The 17,893-nt window shown below is 46.6% G+C and overlaps 2 protein-coding genes and 1 pseudogene across 2 annotated transcripts; 1 reads left to right on the top strand and 2 right to left on the bottom strand.

Annotated features, from left to right (window-relative positions):
* Window positions 1–7,129: 7,129 nt before the first annotated feature.
* Window positions 7,130–8,192, top strand: LOC120662465 (annotated as a pseudogene).
* A 151-nt stretch (window positions 8,193–8,343) lies between these two features.
* On the bottom strand, window positions 8,344–12,730 carry LOC120659915 (exonuclease mut-7 homolog). Its single transcript, XM_039938183.1, has 8 exons — window positions 12,221–12,730; window positions 11,256–11,387; window positions 10,777–10,900; window positions 10,338–10,651; window positions 10,095–10,171; window positions 9,854–9,989; window positions 8,780–8,983; window positions 8,344–8,701 (listed from the first exon to the last, which is right to left on the bottom strand). Exons 1-8 carry the CDS (start codon window positions 12,683–12,685, stop codon window positions 8,642–8,644), a joined length of 1,512 nt encoding a protein of 503 aa, XP_039794117.1. The 5' UTR covers window positions 12,686–12,730; the 3' UTR covers window positions 8,344–8,641.
* Window positions 12,731–13,963: 1,233 nt separating this feature from the next.
* On the bottom strand, window positions 13,964–17,893 carry LOC120659916 (alpha-galactosidase-like). The gene is made up of 15 exons (XM_039938185.1): window positions 17,459–17,893; window positions 17,271–17,329; window positions 17,113–17,169; window positions 16,966–17,000; window positions 16,700–16,803; window positions 16,495–16,570; window positions 16,298–16,356; window positions 15,658–15,723; window positions 15,457–15,540; window positions 15,312–15,376; window positions 15,107–15,189; window positions 14,916–15,006; window positions 14,777–14,829; window positions 14,498–14,641; window positions 13,964–14,385 (listed from the first exon to the last, which is right to left on the bottom strand). Exons 1-15 carry the CDS (start codon window positions 17,593–17,595, stop codon window positions 14,290–14,292), a joined length of 1,209 nt encoding a protein of 402 aa, XP_039794119.1. The 5' UTR covers window positions 17,596–17,893; the 3' UTR covers window positions 13,964–14,289.

Here is a 17,893-nt window from a genome sequence, read left to right on the forward strand (position 1 = left end):
ACATGCAAAACTTCTAGGTTTGTGTTTTATTTTGGCTACTAAAGTACAACAAAAATAACCCAAAAATAACAAAAAAATGTTACATGCAACATTTTTTGGGCTGATAATGAAGTTACAAGTAAAATTTTGTTTCAGAAACCACAATCACTCAAATCCCAATTCCTTTTATATAAATAAGTCTCAAATCTTATATGCAGCTCTTATATCGCATACAAATGACTCATGTACTTATAATAAGGTCGTCTAATCCATTCCTCGTGATGCTGCTGCTTGTGCGTATTTGTCCACAACAAAATTTGCTAACTACCAAATGAAACAAAATAAAATCCAATTATAAATGATGAAAAATTATCCAATAGTGTGTCCACCTTTAAAAATTCCTTCTCCACATTCACATATGTCGATTTATCAAAGGCATTCATGCTTGAGAGAGGTAAGAATTACAAAAGGCACTATTGCAGAATCAAAAATCTCCGCCCTACTGCCAGGCCATTTTTCAATATGCAAAACACAACATCCTACTCCCACATCTACCAAGAACTAGACATCCACAGATAAGGTGAAGGCAGTAGCAGGCTACAAGAGAGGTTCACAAATGAGAAATAGAATAGCATGGAATACATATACAATGAAAATTTAAAACACATCTAATTCAATAATAATTTTGAATCTATGAGAACCAAAAAGGAGAATTGATTCAAAATCATCTATTGACAGACAATACCAAAACCTTATGAAATAAAGGGGTCATGAGCAAATAGGATCGTTCTCCAGGGGAAAGAATCTTCCATGTGCAGATGTGCCCGATGAAAGGACAGACAATATGAAGAAATGATGAATCTGGAACATCAAAGTGTGATATCTCAAGTTAGTTTCAATTTTTAGCAGTGGGGGTAACAAACAAGGTGCAATGAGAACCAAACCAACATTTGGCCTCAAACTCGGAATCAGATACTCATTGCTCGTCTAATTGAGGCTAGGTTTTAATGATGCTACTTTCAACTCAAATGCACAAGTGCACAACTTGAGAAAAAGAACAGTATATCCCCCGCACCATAGATATCCAATCATGTTCCTTTTTACAAATAATAATATGGACAATCTCCAAAGCATAGCATTCTGATTAACCTCTTCCAAAGATATATGCTTAAAGAACCAGCATTCAGGAGTTGCATTTTACCTCTGTGAAAGGCAAATGGTAACGACAAATACAAGCCCCGATAGAGACACCTTATCCAACAACTACTACCATGAAAAGTAATTTCTTCTATTCATCTGACTGTTCCAACAAGCTTATCCATTCTACAACAAGTAAGCAGGGATAAGTAATTGTTTGTAGCTTTCCTTTTCTATCAGCTGAAGTATAAACAAAAATTCCCCAAAATAACAAACAAATAAAAAAGTTTCTATATTTTTTTTGGCTGACAACAAAGTTACAAATAAAATTCTCCTAGCCGAATGAGCCTATTTATCTTATCAGCCTTGACTTTAGTTAACTATTTACCGTAGTTGCATAAAGATACTTTACTCTTTAAAGTTTAAATCTATGAAGTCAGAGATAAACAAAATACATGAGAAATGATAATGTTGAGTGACAACAAATATGATACATGAGAATAAAACACAGTACAACAACTCAAAGCAACAAATATAAAGGTAGCTTTCAAGTAGATAGGTTATTTTTTTCATATAAAAAATAAGATAATCAGCTCAGCCGATGAAAAAAATTCTTCAGCATCTCCAAGTGATTGATCATGTCAGCTAGGGTTGGAGCATAGTTAGGGCCATCAGGGACCTTCCGTGTAATGGATAACTGAGCTTGAAATTTAAGTAATTTGCCCCCAAATTAAATGTTGGCAGGGAAGCTCCACAACTATGGTCAGCAAACACACTAACAACAATCATGGTCAAAGCATGAAGTACATACTAATGACTAGGCACTGAGTGCAGAGTGCAGACCCAGAAGAGCAACACAGAAAAGTAAAAAAAAAGAAGCATACGTTTAGTCAATAATATAAAAGAGTAAGACACAAGAAAGTATAATTTGCACTAATCTTGTTCCAAAAAGTTACACAAACTTCTAGAATAGTAAATTACTTTTCTATGAGAGTAACTAAGCTCGTAGCTACTGACCGCTATTTTTTGCAAGGTATTGTGGGGTCAATAACAAAAAATGCACATTTACTGGATTGTTGTGTCTCTCTTTGTATGATTACTTAGTAATATAACCTATGCAGCACGGATACGGATACGTGTATCGGTATCGGAAGGATACGGATACGCGGATACGTCATTTTTCAAAAAAAACCCGATACGCGGATACGTCATTTTTCAAAAAAACCCGATACGCGGATACGTTTCACCTAAAAAAATTTAAATAAATAGATAATAATGCATATTAAATAGCCACACTCAGATACAAGGAACAACAGTTAAAACACATAAAACAGAGTGGGCATTTTACTTTAATGTGAAGTAAATAACCACACAAGCAGATAAAAGGGCTTTAGGGATTAAATTGTAGGGAAATAGAAGCTCTAGGGATTAAAATATTATTATCAAAAAAGAAAAGGGGCAAAACAGAAAAACCCCAAACCTTATCTAATATCTGGTGTCCGGCCGCTCTCTCCCCATCTCTCTCCAGCTCTCTCCTCACCATTTATTTATCTCTCGGTCTTCTCTCCCTCCCTCCCCGACGGCGACGGGGCGACGGCTCCGGCCGGCCCCTCCCTCTCCGGCCAGCCCCTCCCTCTCCGCTGCTCCTACCTGCGCCGCGCCGTCTCTCTCTCTCTCTCTCGCTCGCTCTCGCCCCCCCCCCCCCCCACCACCCCACCCCCCTGGCGGCGGATCGAGCGCGGGCCGGGAGGAGCTCGCCGCGCCGCGCCACGCCATCTCTCTCTCTCTCTCCCGGCGGCGAATCGAGTGCGGGAGGCGGCGGATCGAGCGCGGGCCAGGAGGAGCTCGCCGCGCCACGCCATCTCTCTCTCTCTCTCTCTCTCTCTCTCTCTCTCTCTCTCTCTCTCTCTCTCTCTCTCTCTCCCGGCGGCGGATCGAGTGCGGGCGGCGGCGGATCGAGCGCGGGCCGGGAGGAGCTCGCCGGGGACCCGCCGGCTCGCCGCGCCGCGCCGCCCCGCCCCCATCCTCCCCTCGGGCTCGCGCAGAGGGCGCCGCGACATCGTCGCCCCCCCCCCCCCCTCCGGCAGCCTCCTAGCCTCCGCGCGCCATCTCCCAGCCCCTCCATGGAGTTGGGCTACTGGGCTGTATCACACCCCGATACGTATCCAATCTTAAGTTTCCAGGCCCAATACAGCCCAATACGCCGATACGGCTTGGATACGTATCCCCGGCGTATCCGTGGCGTATCTGTATCCGATACGTATCGAATACGGGATACGGTGGCACCCCCACGTATCCGTGTTTCTGAGAATATAACAACGCTTCATAAGAGTGATTTGAAATCCTGCAAAATATGTCAAAGTCCTTGTGTCACAAAACAAATACATGAAGAATGCAAGTTTTAATTGTCTATTAGACTAAAAGCAAGCAGAAATGCATTTTTAACAAAAAAAAACTCGGTCGGGTGGGGAAAGACCGCCCCACTGGTATTGGCTTAAGAAGAAGCCTCGGCTTCCCCGACCGAGAAAATCCCCGAACCCTAGCCCCGCCCTGACACTGGGAGACGTAACCCCTGGGAACTGTGCCTGTGCCATGTAAGGGTCCTCAGGCCGACCTGGGCCGTCTCACAACCAGTGCTTTGGCACACGGGGCCAGCGAGGGGATTTTTTTACCCTCAGCCTGAAATTCGTTCCCATGGGAAGTCGAACTCAGGACCTGAGGGGTGCCGCCGGAGTGTCTAACCAACTGGGCTAGCATCCTTTGGCCATTTTTTTAACAAAATATATGCTGTAAAAAATATACAGCTATAATATGGCATAATTTCAGTACTAATTGTTTGTGATTTTGCATTTAAACTTGGTAAGCACATATTTGCTATCCTAGAATAAAACTAAGTTCTACCATACTAAATTTTTTTGAATTCTAAACAGTGTAATATTCGTATATGCCTGTACATTTTTCCAAGGGGATGGTGAGCATCTGACACTTGGTACTCCCTTCCCAATCAAGGAAAGAGTGAAAAGCACTTCACAAAGATTAAAAAAAGCCCTGAATAATGGAGGCATGGAGCACAAAAAATACAGGAAGCCAAAAAGGATGCGGGATATGGCGCACTGGAATAATCGAGAGATTCATGCTTCCACCCTGGTGGAAATAAGTAACTACTGAAATTGCAAAGATGCTTAATTTTCTCTTTGTCGCTAGCAAACATGCATGACAAGAGAAGTGGCGAGTATGGAAGTGGACACCTGAAGGAGACATAAATTAAAATTTGACTTTCAAACACACAAAACACTAATTGATCAGATGGCCACCCAAAAGAAAGAGAAACAGGGAGATCATACCATTGTTTCTACATACATCTGATGCATAGCAACAGTTCCGGTACATCTGATCCTCACCCCCAGCCTCCGACATCCAAAGCCATCATGATTACCACTACTATGAACCCATTTGTAGCAAACATCAGCTGGCCTCAGCTACATGGGGACAAATACAGAACATAAAAGGACAACTAGAGAACTACAGGTCAAGACAAGAACGAAAAATAAAAAATCCCCGCCACCTGAGGCAAGCACCTTTGACTAGGCTCTGCAAATCCAAAATCCGCAACGAAATGGAGCCAAAACTACTCCAAATCGACGACATATGCATCTCAAATCGATTGCCAAATAGACATTCACTAGCAGAGGATCTAAAAATCTAAATCACTGGCTACTCAAATATGAGTGCCCAGATCAAATCTAACACAGTTAGATTAACATTTCACCAGATCGAATTATACCATCACAAAAATGGAATCCACAGTCAACAATAAGGAAGAAATCACGGGCGTTCTTAGTTCTTACAGTGACGTGGGAGCCGGTGTTGAGGACGCGCTGGCCGCGAATGAGCTCCTTTATCCTGTCCATTCGATTGTGTGCATCATTTTCTTGCCAAAGGTGCTGCGCCAGTTCGAGACCTGGAGCACAAAGCGGATAGGAAGGACCTCACGTCGAATCGCAGACCATGGCGGCGCCCGATACTTGAGAGAGAGAGAGAGAGAGAGAGAGAGAGAGAGAGAGAGAGAGAGACTGCTCGGAGGCAGGAAGAGGTGGATCGAAGGAGGGAGGAGACTAGCCAGCGGTGGGACACAAAGGCCAAAAAAAAATGCCGGAGAAATGGTGCAGACCTAGGGTTAGACATTGCTCTGCTTTGCGGCATCTTCGCAGAACGGCAGAAGACGAAAGCGGCCAACCCAGAGAGCTAAACGGGCGGCTGGACTAAACAGCAGACCCGATAGCGAGTAACGGTCACATAAAGTACAAAAAAGCATATCCGATAAATAATTTAGACGGGGGTTTGTTCCGCTCCGTCCATCACAGATCCGACGCTCCGGCACGTCGATTGATAGAAAAGCAATTTTTCAATCGATTGAAGAGGAGTAAATCTCTTGAATTATAGTAAAACAAAAAGTTAAATAAGTAGGCAAGAAATAACCCTTTCCTGTCCAATGGTGAAAGAGAATCAATAATAAATAAATGTTAAGATAAAGAGGGCGAGAACCACACGGCCACAAGCCACATTTCCTCTTTCCCATTCCACGCTATTACTGGCAAGTCAAACTGTCAAACAACAGGAAAAATTGGGTCCAATTACCAACATGTGCCTATATCGTTACGGAAGGGCTATCTGATTTTTGCAATAGCTTTTCACGAACAGTAGGCAGATGAATGCGTTTCCCCTGTTGTGGCCAGTGTCTCCAGTTTCGGTCTTTCGGACAAGGCTTGCATTGCAACAAACGTGTCCTACTCGATCGGACTCCGATCCCGCCACAACCAAGCAGTGATGGGCTCCCGGCTCCGACTCCCGCCACCGCCACCGCCACAACCAAGTCCGAGTCGATGAACTCGACACCCAGCCGGAGCGCCTATAAGAGGAACCAGCCATCCCGCAACACAACACAGCGCCACAACGGAAGAAGTAACCTCTCGGCTCTCCCTTCCGATCATCCCCTTCATTCCCCCGCAAAACTGCCGCCATGGGCTCCGCGTTCTCGTCCAACGCCAAGGGCTTGTCCCTGCGCCGGATCGGCTCGGCCGCGGCGATCGTCTGCGTCGCGCTGCTCCTGGTGATCGCCGGCGGAGTCGCCACGCTTCACCACAGTGAGAACACGCCGCCAGTACGGGGTAGCGTCCTTGTAGAGGCAGGGCCGGCCCTGACTTCTTGGTGGCCCAGTGCGAAAAAAATATGGAGGCCCTCATTAACTATAAAAATATAAAAAGTCAAATTGCTAATCGGCATGACAAGTAGGTAGCAAATCGGCGATCTGTAGACAGCGGCGGCGTCTCGCGAGGATGTCAAGAAGGCACTGAAGCGTGTAGTTGGGCAGATGTTGGAGAAGTTGTCCATTGATTTTCCTCTATCAAATCAGGGCGCGGCTTTATTCCTCCAACTGGACAGAGATGTCACGCCCAACAATATAGGTTACAAAATTTATGAGGGGGTCATGGGTCTGTTTGGATACATAGAGATAATAGTTATCTCTCACCTTTTAGCTCCAAATTATCCCACCTGTTTGGATGTATGAGAGATAATTTTAAGTTAAAATGGATTATCTCTCCCAAAATTCTTAGCCCCTTCAAGAGGTGATAATGGGGCTAATTTAGTATGAACCCCACAAAAAATGTGAGTATACACACACCTAGATATGGGAATGAGAGAGAAGGTGGGCATTAGCCCATGGATCCAAACAATCTACTTTGGGCTAATGCTTAGCCTACCAATTTAAAACTAAACATTAGCTCTCAAAATTAGTCCTGGGCTAATGTTCCAAAGCCCATGCCAAATACTTAGATGATTCGAGTCTCTTTCAATATCTAAATAAGCTGGCTTATAAGCAAAGATGTTACTTATAACTTGACATGCCTCATAACATAGAAATTTTTGGAGGCCCCCGATTTTTGGAGGCCCGGTGCAGTCGCACCGTCCGCACCCCCCTCAGGGCCGGCCCTGTGTAGAGGTTCGCGGAACGATGATGCGGCGGGTTCCGCGCAAGATGCTTCTCGCCGAGGCCGTCGAGCCGACGAAAGCGCCCAGGAAGATCCCAGGCGCCAGCCACCGCCGGCCGTCGTCCGGCAGCGAGCCGTTCCCGAGAGGCGTCTCCCACGACACGACCAACCTGGAGATGGAGCCCTCGCTGGCCGGGGACCCCGAGCACAGGAAGAAGCAGCAAGCAGCGGCCACGGAGACGACGCCGGCAAAGCTCAACAAGAGCCTCCTGGCGGTCCCCGTGGGAATCAAGAACAAGGCCGTCGTCGACAAGCTGGTCTCCAAGTTCCCCGCCGGCGACTTCGCCGTGATGCTCTTCCACTACGACGGCGCGGTGGAGCAGTGGGGCGACCTCGAGTGGTCGGGCCGTGCCGTGCACGTGGCGGCGCCGGGGCAGACCAAGTGGTGGTTCGCCAAGCGGTTCCTGCACCCGGACGTGGACCGTGGTGGCGGAGTACGACTACGTCTTCGTGTGGGACGAGGACATCGAGGTCAGCGCGTTCGACCCCGCCCGGTACCTCGACGTCGTGCGCAGGGAGGGCCTCGAGGTGTCGCAGCCGGCGCTCGACCGCCGCTCCGAGATCCACCACGCCATCACGGCGCGGGCGCGGCCGCCGGCGCCAGGCGGCGTGCACCGGCGCGTGCGGAACGTGCGCTGCGGCGACGGCGGCAGCAGCGCCGGCCCACCGTGTGCGGGGTGGGTGGAGGTGATGGTGCCCGTGTTCTCGCGCGCGGCGTGGCGGTGCACGTGGCGGATGGTGCAGAACGACCTCGTCCACGGCTGGGGGCTCGACTACAGGCTCGGCTACTGCGCGCAGGGCGACCGCGCCACCAACGTCGGCGTCGTCGACAGCGAGTACGTGCTCCACCGCGGCGTGCCCATGCTCGGCGGCGGCGGCGGCAAGTCGGCGGGGCGGGCCGCGGTGAGGTTGCGGTCTTTCAAGGAGATGCAGATTTTCAACAGGCGGTGAGAGGAGACTGCCGCGGAGGACGAGTCCTGGACTGATCCTTACGACGGACAGCCAGCGACGGCGAGTTCCAGATGACCGGCCGGCGTGTGCATCACCAGAAATATAGGTCAACATGCAGTCATGTCGATGATAGATCGATAGATGAAACCTAAACGCATATTGTCACTGATTTATCTATGGAACATGGATGCAAACTGAAGATTAAAGATGTTGTAATTACGCCAAGTTAGCGTTGTATATGTCGGATCAGACTGGCAAAGTATAGCAATTGTACAGAGATACTGTGCTGGGCATTCCATCGTTTGTCTCTATTTCTGTATAAAACAAAAGAAGCGTTTCAAAATAGTTCCAGTAACTGAAGCATGTTTGGCTATTTACAACAACTCGGGGCAAACAGCAAACCACTAAAATCGGAGGTCTGCTTGATCGCTCGCAATCGGATGCCAAAGATCATATTCAGATGATTATCCAGTTTTCTCTCGATGGAATCTCAGTAGCTTACAGACAAAATAAGACCACACTGCTTAGTCACTGATGTTGCAGACAGACAAAAACTTTTGAACTGCATTGTGGTATTGAGTGCCCTGTGGATACAAAAGATAGCTGTTACAACAAATGAATAATAATTCTGAATTAATTGTATATGGTAGAAGATTAACTACCTCCCAGTAGAGTTGATTGCAATCAGTGCACTTCCAGAACTCAAGATTTCGGTTGAACAAACACGAGGGAATAACCTGGAAACCTTTTGAGGCTTCAACAGCTTCCTCAAGGGTGAGTGGTTTCTGAATAAAACTACCATTACACTTTGTACACCTCGACATAAGTTGGTCCTCAGAGATCTTTAACTGGAACATGTCAATTACCTAAAACAAGCGAGTTAAAAAAAAATCAGTTAGCCCCCAAATCTCCCCAGTTCCTCTGGCTACTAAAATAAAAATTCGTGATATGGGTTACTGAATCACTGGTGATAACTAACAGTTACTCTCATTCTTGATATGGGTTTAACATATCATTATTTTTTCTTGAAAGTTTTAACACAACATTCTTGATGAGAATGATCCAGCATCATATCAAACATGCTAGGCAAAACAAATAAACACCAGCTCAATGTGTTTCAGTACTTATATGGGGTGAATTCTCCATATCATCACAAAGATCACCTGGGTCGGAAAATACCATAGATGCCACTGACATGTAGGCCCTGGCACTCCTATCAGCCTCACATGTGGTATTTTCGAATTTATGATCTTTGAAATGGTACCCAAGATTTGTTCTCTATTCATATAATCCTGATTCTTTGTTATTAGTATAGAAGTTCTAGAAATTTCTAGAACATGATGAAATTCCTTGAATCAAGTGAGAAAATATTTGTTCTCATCTTTTTTTCCTAATACTGTTATAAAGTATAGATGACTAATTAGGGAATTAATTAACTTTTAGTCAGTAAACTGTATGTAAATAAGTAAACACCAATTTGCATTTCATATTGAGACTTGATAGAAGTTACACCAAACTACTTGGTTTAACTTTGATTGGTCCAAACATTGACAGTTTTCTCTGCTGTGGTTGAGCTAATACTTTTTCTCAAACGTGGTTGAGCTAACACTGGATTTATTACGAAATCAATGCTAACAATATAACTAAGTTCGGCCCATGGGAGATTTAACATTAACTTGTTAAGGATCATGCAGATCAATCAAGTTTTAATATGAAAAGGATCAATACACACATACCTCAGCTAGTTGATCATGTTTGAGAAGGCTTTTCACTCTGTATACCTGGTTACTCGCTAAATACTGATATTTCAAGAGTTTGACATCCCGTGTTAGTAATATTCTTCCTTCCTTGTATGTTTGATTTAATAGCTCCCTGCAGGTGAGAAAATGGGTGGCACACAAGTTATTGAGAATTGTTTCTCAATTGAAATTACGTAAGGAATGTGTCAAATATCATCACAGAAAGTATAGGGAAGACCTTGGTTCAGGTTTCTTTGAAGACAGAATGGCAGCATCTATTCCAACACAACGCAAATGCTTAGCTAGGCCCTCAATCTGTTAAAATTTACTCAAAATCAAATACAGTAGTTTGCAAACAAGGAACATAATTGACATGTATGGTCGTAACTTTTGACCTAAGTTCATTCTATCTGCTGCTGAGTTTTAATCAAATGAAATTATAAGTTACGCAGCTGTTGGAAGTAGGATCAGGAGAACATACCATCACATCACACAAGAACTTTGGATACCCATCCCCACCAATGGAAGGATCCCATGGAGGGGGGCCCTGCCATTCAGTACTGCAATCCACCTTATCCTTGCATTTAACATTAGTAGCAAGCTTTGGTTTTTCCTTTCGTCTTGAGGAACGTGGTTTTGTATCAGATTCCGCCAACAAGATCTTCTCACTGTACTTAGTTACTATGGACATCGAATAACCACCAGAGCAGATGTCATATCCAGAAGATGAGCATTCTATCACTGTTGATGAGCAATGCCTATCTGAATTTAGTTCCATTGTAGATGAACATTTTCCTGCGACAGAATTAACAAATACACAAAAGAAAACACAAATAGTCCATAAATGGTAGTCATTCTTGGTACTTAAAGATGACCTAACGAGAAAATAATGTTCACTTACAAAACATAAGAAGAATTACCTTCTGTTGTGATCTTTTGTAGGAACAGATCAAATATGTCTAGCAAGTAGTAGGCATCTGATGCAGCATATTGTATTTGACCTTCACTCAAGGGGCGGTATGACCAATCACTACACTGGAGTTCCTAGTAAAACAAAAAGGCAAGGAGAACAATTAGGCAAAACAACATGAATGCTTTCTAAAGAACATTACTAGTGCTGTAGAGCCCTGACCAGGCAGGAAGATCAAGCTCAAATTTGTCTCATAAACTTAAGTTAACAATTCCAATACTAAGACCAGCTACAATATCAAAATTAATAATTCTAGAACTTATACTGCAGTTGAACGGAAGGCATGAATATCTATCCGTTCAAGCAATCTGTCCTGACTACTGAATCTTGTAAAGTACTTCGAAAAGAATAACTTCCGATGATAACTATTTCTCAACAGTTACATGCCATGTCCGACAAATGAAGGCAAGGCATCTGATCAATGCTAACCTTTGATAAAGAAACACTGAGCAGCTCCTCACAAATTGTTGCCAAACTCTTGGTCTCCTTTGGAAGCTTCTTCTGCCTGTCATGGCCCTTGAGGTAGTAATAAATGTTGGTGACATCCAAGAACGGCTCCACCTTGCAGAGAGGAATGCCAACATGGTGTTATTGTGATATATACCAGATGGTGTTCATCGTAATTTCATGGAAATCAACGATAGCAGGACAGCATCCTAGAAGTTCTCATTAATATAAAAAGGAGAAAGATATTGTCACGCACCCATGCATAATCCCTCCACGAGTCCACGTTCATAATTCAGCATATTAATTAGGAAAAATTAAATAAACTATGTTGAGCAGGTGATGTAGTATGATGATGGCTAGGTAATTGGGGAGATAACTCCAGTGCAGGGCATAAAATTCAAGCATGGAGTAAGCCTATACTTTCTTAGCAAAGGGATTGTGATTGTGGAACATAAGAAGCAATCAACTAATGCATTGGGGATCCACATAATTGGCAGTCTATTGCTAAAGTTTGGTTGGTCTTTGATATTGCTCGTTTTATTGGGGCAACATAATAAAATCCTTAATTTCTTCCATATACAGTGGAAGCATACATATGACTACTATCAGGCACATGTTCTCCAAAATATCAGTTGAAAAGGGACTAAAACAGTGTCATCTGGATCGATAGTAATCATAGCTGGGTGCTAGTCTGCTAATTCAAAACATTTCAACAGCATAATTCCTCTCCCATAGACAAGCTGCTAAAGACAGACACAGGATGTCGGAGTCGGACCAGTAGAATTTGGTAGAAACTTCAAACCAAAGCAATGATAAGTTTTAAGTTCACCCCGGCACAACATTATCAGTTACGTGGGAATCAAAAGCCGAATCCCAATTTACATCAATGTCGCCTCAAGGAAACGAATTCGAGGCTTCCCCACAACATTTGGTCAGCACGCCCTTACCCTATCGAATCCGGCGTCGCCCCCCAGGGCGGCGGCGAAGGTGGCGGAGAGGTACACCAGGTCCTGCTTGAACCTGAACCCGAGCTTGAGAACGCCGGGCCGCTCGAACAGCTCCCGCAGCGGCGCCCACAGGTCGGCGAGCGGCACGGCGAGGAGGTCGACGACGAACACCTCGCAGCGCTCCCGCTCGTCCTCGCCTCCGTCGCCGCCGCGGCAGGCTACCTGGAGGAGGGTGACCGTGGGGAACTGCGGCGGCGCTGGCGCCGGCGCACTCGCCGGGGAGGAGCCGCCGCCAGTGCCGGCCGCGGCGGGGCTGCCCCGGCGGCGCGGCTTCCACTCGGCGTCGAGGGCGACGACGCGGGCGGCGGAAAGGGAGCGGAGGAGGAGGGCAAGCTCCGGCGAGGACCCGCCGCCGGTGACGAGGCGCACTGCGAATGGGGGCGGGGGCGCCGGCGCGGGGTCCATCGGTGCGGCAGGAGAAAGGGGGAGCACGATGCACGACGACTCCACTCCGTCTGATGGGCCGCGAGTATACGTGGCAGCGGTGGTGTACGAATACGGGAGCTGGCCCAACGAATTTCTTTGCAAAAAGTTGGTGAAAACAATACGAATTTGCATCTCCTCGGAGGATTATTCACGAACGGAATGTACAGCAAAATTTCCAAATTCAGGTTCGAAGGTCACTTTTATGCATAATGCATGTTTTTTTTAAAAAAATAACATCAACATCAATTAAAAATCCATTGAACATGTAAATCTTGTTGCCTTGTTGGCAAACATATATGCACTTGGAAAATTTGGCGACCGAATTCTGATTTTTTTTATGAGAGCTGAATCTTTAAGAGAAGTAATTTTCTAGCTCAAAGTGATTATTTATGATTCTTTAAAATAACTTTATAAAAAATAGATCTAGTAGGAGAAGTGAATCAAAATAAACTATTTTTTAAAGCTTTCAGCTCCTTAGTTCACTTCAGAGAATTGCTCCACGGAATCAGTATAAAACCATTTCTCTTAGAAAACTGTTTGGTAAAATTTCCTCTAGATTCAACCAAGAATCCTCTAGACTCAACCGAGAAGCTGTTCTGGAAGCTCCGTTAAATAGGACCTTAGTTTTATACACACCAATTCTCCCGAAAGCTCGAATGATTACAACTCTGGCAGTGGGTTCCATCATTCAATCTATTATCTTATTATTTAGCCAACAAACGGAGCCTCTACGTTTGCTCTCAAGATCTAGAAATTATCACGTTAATCGGAGAAATATAGAAAAATAAAAATTACCCACCACTGTCATTATGATAAATTTAGCCTAAAATACCCATGTGCCTAATTAAAAATCACCCACCAATACCATTATGAAAAATTAAATATATATATACTATTAATAAAAACTAAAGCTAATAATAATTAATCAAAATAAAATAAATATAAGAATAATTATATGCATAATATTATTAAAGCTAAACAAATAAAATTGTTATTATAGGTAGATCATATTTGAATTGTTTTAACTAACAATAAGACATACTTTACGATAATGAACAAGGTGATGTATGATAAAAAATAGTATAATCTTTAAGTAAGGATACAATAACATACAAAATTTTGAATTTTCAATACTAGCCGCGCAAATTCACGGGCTATACACCTAGTTCCAAGAAGAAGAAAAAAACTAGTGTGCAAATTAAATCACCACTACCAATTCCGAAATTAAAAGCAACGGAGTTTTGCGATGCCATGGACTCGAGATGAAACATTCAAATTGCTCTGCGTTCCTTCGATCGCGGCGACCACATAAATAATGAAGATATCGGTAGCGAAGTTGTCACGGCAGAAGCACCAACTGATTTATTCATATAGTCTCCGGGCGGCCTCAAATCTGAGCCAAAACATGTGTCGCATCGCACTATATCTCTCTTCCTCAGCTCTGAAAATCATCACATGCACTGGCGAGCTTTCTTGCTACCGCACTAGTGGTCACTATCATAATTTCAAATCGTACTACAAGTCTTCTTGCTCGATCAACAGCCCGACCGCTCCATCTCCATGGTTTCTCCAAGCTGCCGTCGTCAGCGCGGGACGGGCGTGAGAACGAAGAGCTTGCACGAGTGCGGCTCCACCGCCGCCGTGAGGCTGCCGGTGAACTTGCCCGGGAGCGTCTCGTGCTGCAGACGAAGCCACAAGCACATCAGCGAGTCAGCCCAGCCACACACATGGCCTGCAGGGGGTGGAGCTCGATCAAAATCGGCTGGGGCGAGGGAAAAACGCGTGCGTTACCTTCCAGACGTCCCTGGCCTCGACGGCGACGCCGGGGCGGATCCCGACGTCCGGCCACGCCGCGGTGACGGGCGCCGAGCGCGTCGCGCCGCGATTGAGCAGCAGCACCGCCTTCCTGTGCCGGGTGAGCCGCCCGCCCCACACCTGCAGACGCCATGGATAATGGATTCGTTAGTTTCAGGCTCTGACGACAAACCAAACAAAAAGCTACACCCTCAGTTTCTTTTTCTCCCCTTTTCCTCATCAGCTCTAACAATGCAAGACACTAATTTGTTGTACCTCAAGATCGTTGCCATACTTGGTCACTTTCTTTCCCTGGATGCCGAGCCGGTCTGCGCCAGATTGGTACGCTTCAGCTGATGCGAGAAGAGTTTCTGTTCTGATGATAAGATCTGGCTTCGGATTCTGTATTTCTGACCTTGGTTGATCGCGATGACCTCTGCGTTAGCGAGGATCCCCAGCGCCTCCTTGGAGATGCCCGTCACGTCGCACCCGATTACCAGAGGAGCCTGCAGAAACAAGATCGGCGCCACGAATTATATCGACAACGAAACGAAGTGTCTGCCACGTTCATCAGTAACTCTGAACATCAAGAAGCAGAGAGGTCACCTTGGCGATCGCCCACAGGCTCAAGTGCACGACGTACTCGTCGTAGGTCATGCCCCCGTTGCCGACCTCCAGCATGTCAGGGTCTGTGCGCATGCAGCGCCAGTGTCAGATGACAAGGAAAAGCTCCATCCATCGATCTCCGACTTCCCATTCAGGGCGGGATGGAGAAGAATGATGCGAGCAAGCGAAGAGGCAGCAAACTGACCGTTCCAGCCGCCGGGCTTGGCGTACTGGGCGTAGGCGTCGTTCCGGTCGATGTTGTCCAGCATGCTGCAGTGGCGATCAGCGCCCGTCAGTGGTTACTCGCCTAGTGATCCGATCGACGACGAGCGGCGGCGTCACGTTCTTACCGTGTCCATGTGTCGTTGATGTCGCCGGTGGTCCTCCAGCTGTTGCCGGAGGCGCCGCCCCACTTCGCCACCTCCATGTAGCCCCTGATCGAGGACCGACCGACAAGTTAACCGTGAGGCACATCTCAAGCAGAAGTGAAGACAGACACAAGAGAAAAGAGGAGAGGATGAGGAACGAATGGCTTGTGGATGCAGCAGGACCATTCGCAGAGGGAGTAGAAGATCGAGCGGCCGGAGCTCTTGAGCGCGCGAGACATCCTCGAAAACCTGCGTCACAATTCATTTTTTTTAGATAAAGGAAAATTCCGGCCTTGAACACTCTCAAAACGGAGTGTCTACAGCCAAAAGAGGGATCAAACTCTCGAATTACAAGAGTTCTTAGACTCTCCGAAAACAATAGAAACTAAAGAACAAAGAAAAAAAAACTAGAAGGCTAAGCTTCAATCTTCTTCTTCGCTCCTGCTTCAACCTTGCAACATCTTCACACAACACTAATCTATCACATCTCTGCCTGCTTAGAAACTTGATGTCCGGATCATGTGTCACAATTCATGCAACTGAAACAAGAAGTCAAGAACTCTACAGATATGTATAGTTGTATACCAAGTCGTCCAGCTAATCACGATTAGTCATGATTAGTCATCCTAGTCGATACTAAGGCGACTAGGTAAAACCCCGATTAGTCGGATTTATTGTTCGATAAATCGCGACTATCGTCCGATCAGGATCTTATCGGTGCCATGGCGGCTAGGTTCGATTAGACGATTTAATAACATTGACGACTGAACGAATTTCGTTTGGGCTACACGAAAATGTGCAGATAAAACTGAACTGCACGCACCTCACGGTTTCAGGCGTGCCGTCTCTGTAGCAGTTGTCATACTTCAGGTAGTCAACACCCTGCACGCACTCATCACAGATTCACAATTGAGCAGAAATCAAGTGAAGAAGCGGTTTAAGGAGCTTCAGAAAGAGTAGCTGTGTGCTACTATATCAGAACCAACTAGTCTGAATTCTGAACATTTGCAGCGTGTGTACCCATGACGCGAAGGTCTTGGCGTCCGTGTCCTCGTGGCCCAGGGATCCAGGCATCCTGTCGCTGCAGGTTCTTGTCCTGAAGTTTTGATTTTCACGTCATCCTCGCATCGTATACTCGTGAATTGTCGAAGCTTTCTTTTACAGACTGAGCAGATCAACGGCACTACACGTCTTAATAAGCTGGAAAAACAAGAATATAATGTACCCAGCTGAAGAGTAGAGGCCAAGCTTGAGCCCCTTGCTGTGAACATAATCCGCCAGGGCCTTGATCCCCGATGGGAACGTCTTGGGATTAGCGACCATGTGCCCCTGTCAGCAAGTCGATTACATTACTACCAGCTAAGATAATCTGTTGAAGGTTGCAGCTAAACCGATCGTGCAGGAACAATGCTCTCATCAGCGCAGGAACCAACTGCAAAGTGCAGTAACGAACTGAGGACGAGCTGGAGCAGCACTGCTGCGCTGGTATACCTCTTTGGTCCTTTGGTAATCTGCCCAGCAGTCATCTGCAACCAGCAAGTAGGTGCCGCAGTGTCATCTGTCAGTAACTTTGGCCAGCCGCTCTGATAACGAACTTGTATGAACTCTGAATTTGAGAGCCAGGCAAAGAGACCGCACCTAGGTTCACGTACGTGTAGCCTGCCTTGGCGAGGCCGGTGGCGACGAGCGCGTCCGCTGTCCGTCGTCGAAATCAACCGCGGGTCAGTCAGTCAGTCAGTCAGCAGCATCCATAGATTCAGATACGATGAGTTGAGCGAGAGTGGTCTCTGACGGACCGGTGCTCCGGACGACGGTCTCGTTGATGTCGCATTGGAAGTGGTTCCAGCTGTTCCACCTGGGACGGAAACGAGGGATCAGTCGGAGAAGAAAGCCAGCACCCAAGCTCGGATCACAGACAGACGAGAAAAGCATCGCCAGATTCTGAACACTGGAAAAGATGATGATTCGTGGGTAGTCCAGTCACCCCATCTGCGGCGTCAGGCCGAGCCCGTTGGCGAGGAGCGTGCGCCGGGCGCCGTCAGTGGCCGGGCGCGGCCGCGCGTCGGCGAGGCATCCGGCGGTCACCATCAGCAGGAGGAGGACCGCCGTCGGGGGCGCCATCCGCGCCGCGCGTTGCCTCTCCTGACCAGCAGCCTCTGCGTGGTCAGGTCAGGCCACCACGTAACGCACGCTTACTTGATGGATGCGATGCAGGGCTGCAGCACCGCGAGATGGAGCCGCTGGCTGCCTTTTTGTCCAAACGTGTTCTCTCTTTGTCGTGCCTCCGTGGCCTGCCAGACGTCGGGGCGCGCGACCGGTGACCGTGCGCGCGCATCATCATGTCTGCGAGCCCTTGCAGCGAGACAAAAGCCTCGCGCATCATGTGCGCGCGCAGTGGACTGTTCGATTAGGTGTGCCG

Source organism: Panicum virgatum, chromosome 2N (assembly GCF_016808335.1).
Source record: "Panicum virgatum strain AP13 chromosome 2N, P.virgatum_v5, whole genome shotgun sequence".
NCBI lineage: Eukaryota > Viridiplantae > Streptophyta > Magnoliopsida > Poales > Poaceae > Panicum > Panicum virgatum.

Coding starts and splice junctions, on each gene's coding strand:
- LOC120659916 (XM_039938185.1), bottom strand. CDS start 17,595: ATGGCGCCCCCGACGGCGGTCCTCCTCCTGCTGATGGTGACCGCCGGA. Junction 15,190..15,311: donor CAAGCCCGGCGGCTGGAACG/GTCAGTTTGCTG, acceptor GCATGCGCACAG/ACCCTGACATGCTGGAGGTC. Junction 14,830..14,915: donor GGTCATCGCGATCAACCAAG/GTCAGAAATACA, acceptor AATCTGGCGCAG/ACCGGCTCGGCATCCAGGGA.
- LOC120659915 (XM_039938183.1), bottom strand. CDS start 12,685: ATGGACCCCGCGCCGGCGCCCCCGCCCCCATTCGCAGTGCGCCTCGTC. Junction 10,901..11,255: donor TCAGTGTTTCTTTATCAAAG/GTTAGCATTGAT, acceptor TTGTTTTACTAG/GAACTCCAGTGTAGTGATTG. Junction 8,984..9,853: donor AACATGATCAACTAGCTGAG/GTATGTGTGTAT, acceptor CGCTTGTTTTAG/GTAATTGACATGTTCCAGTT.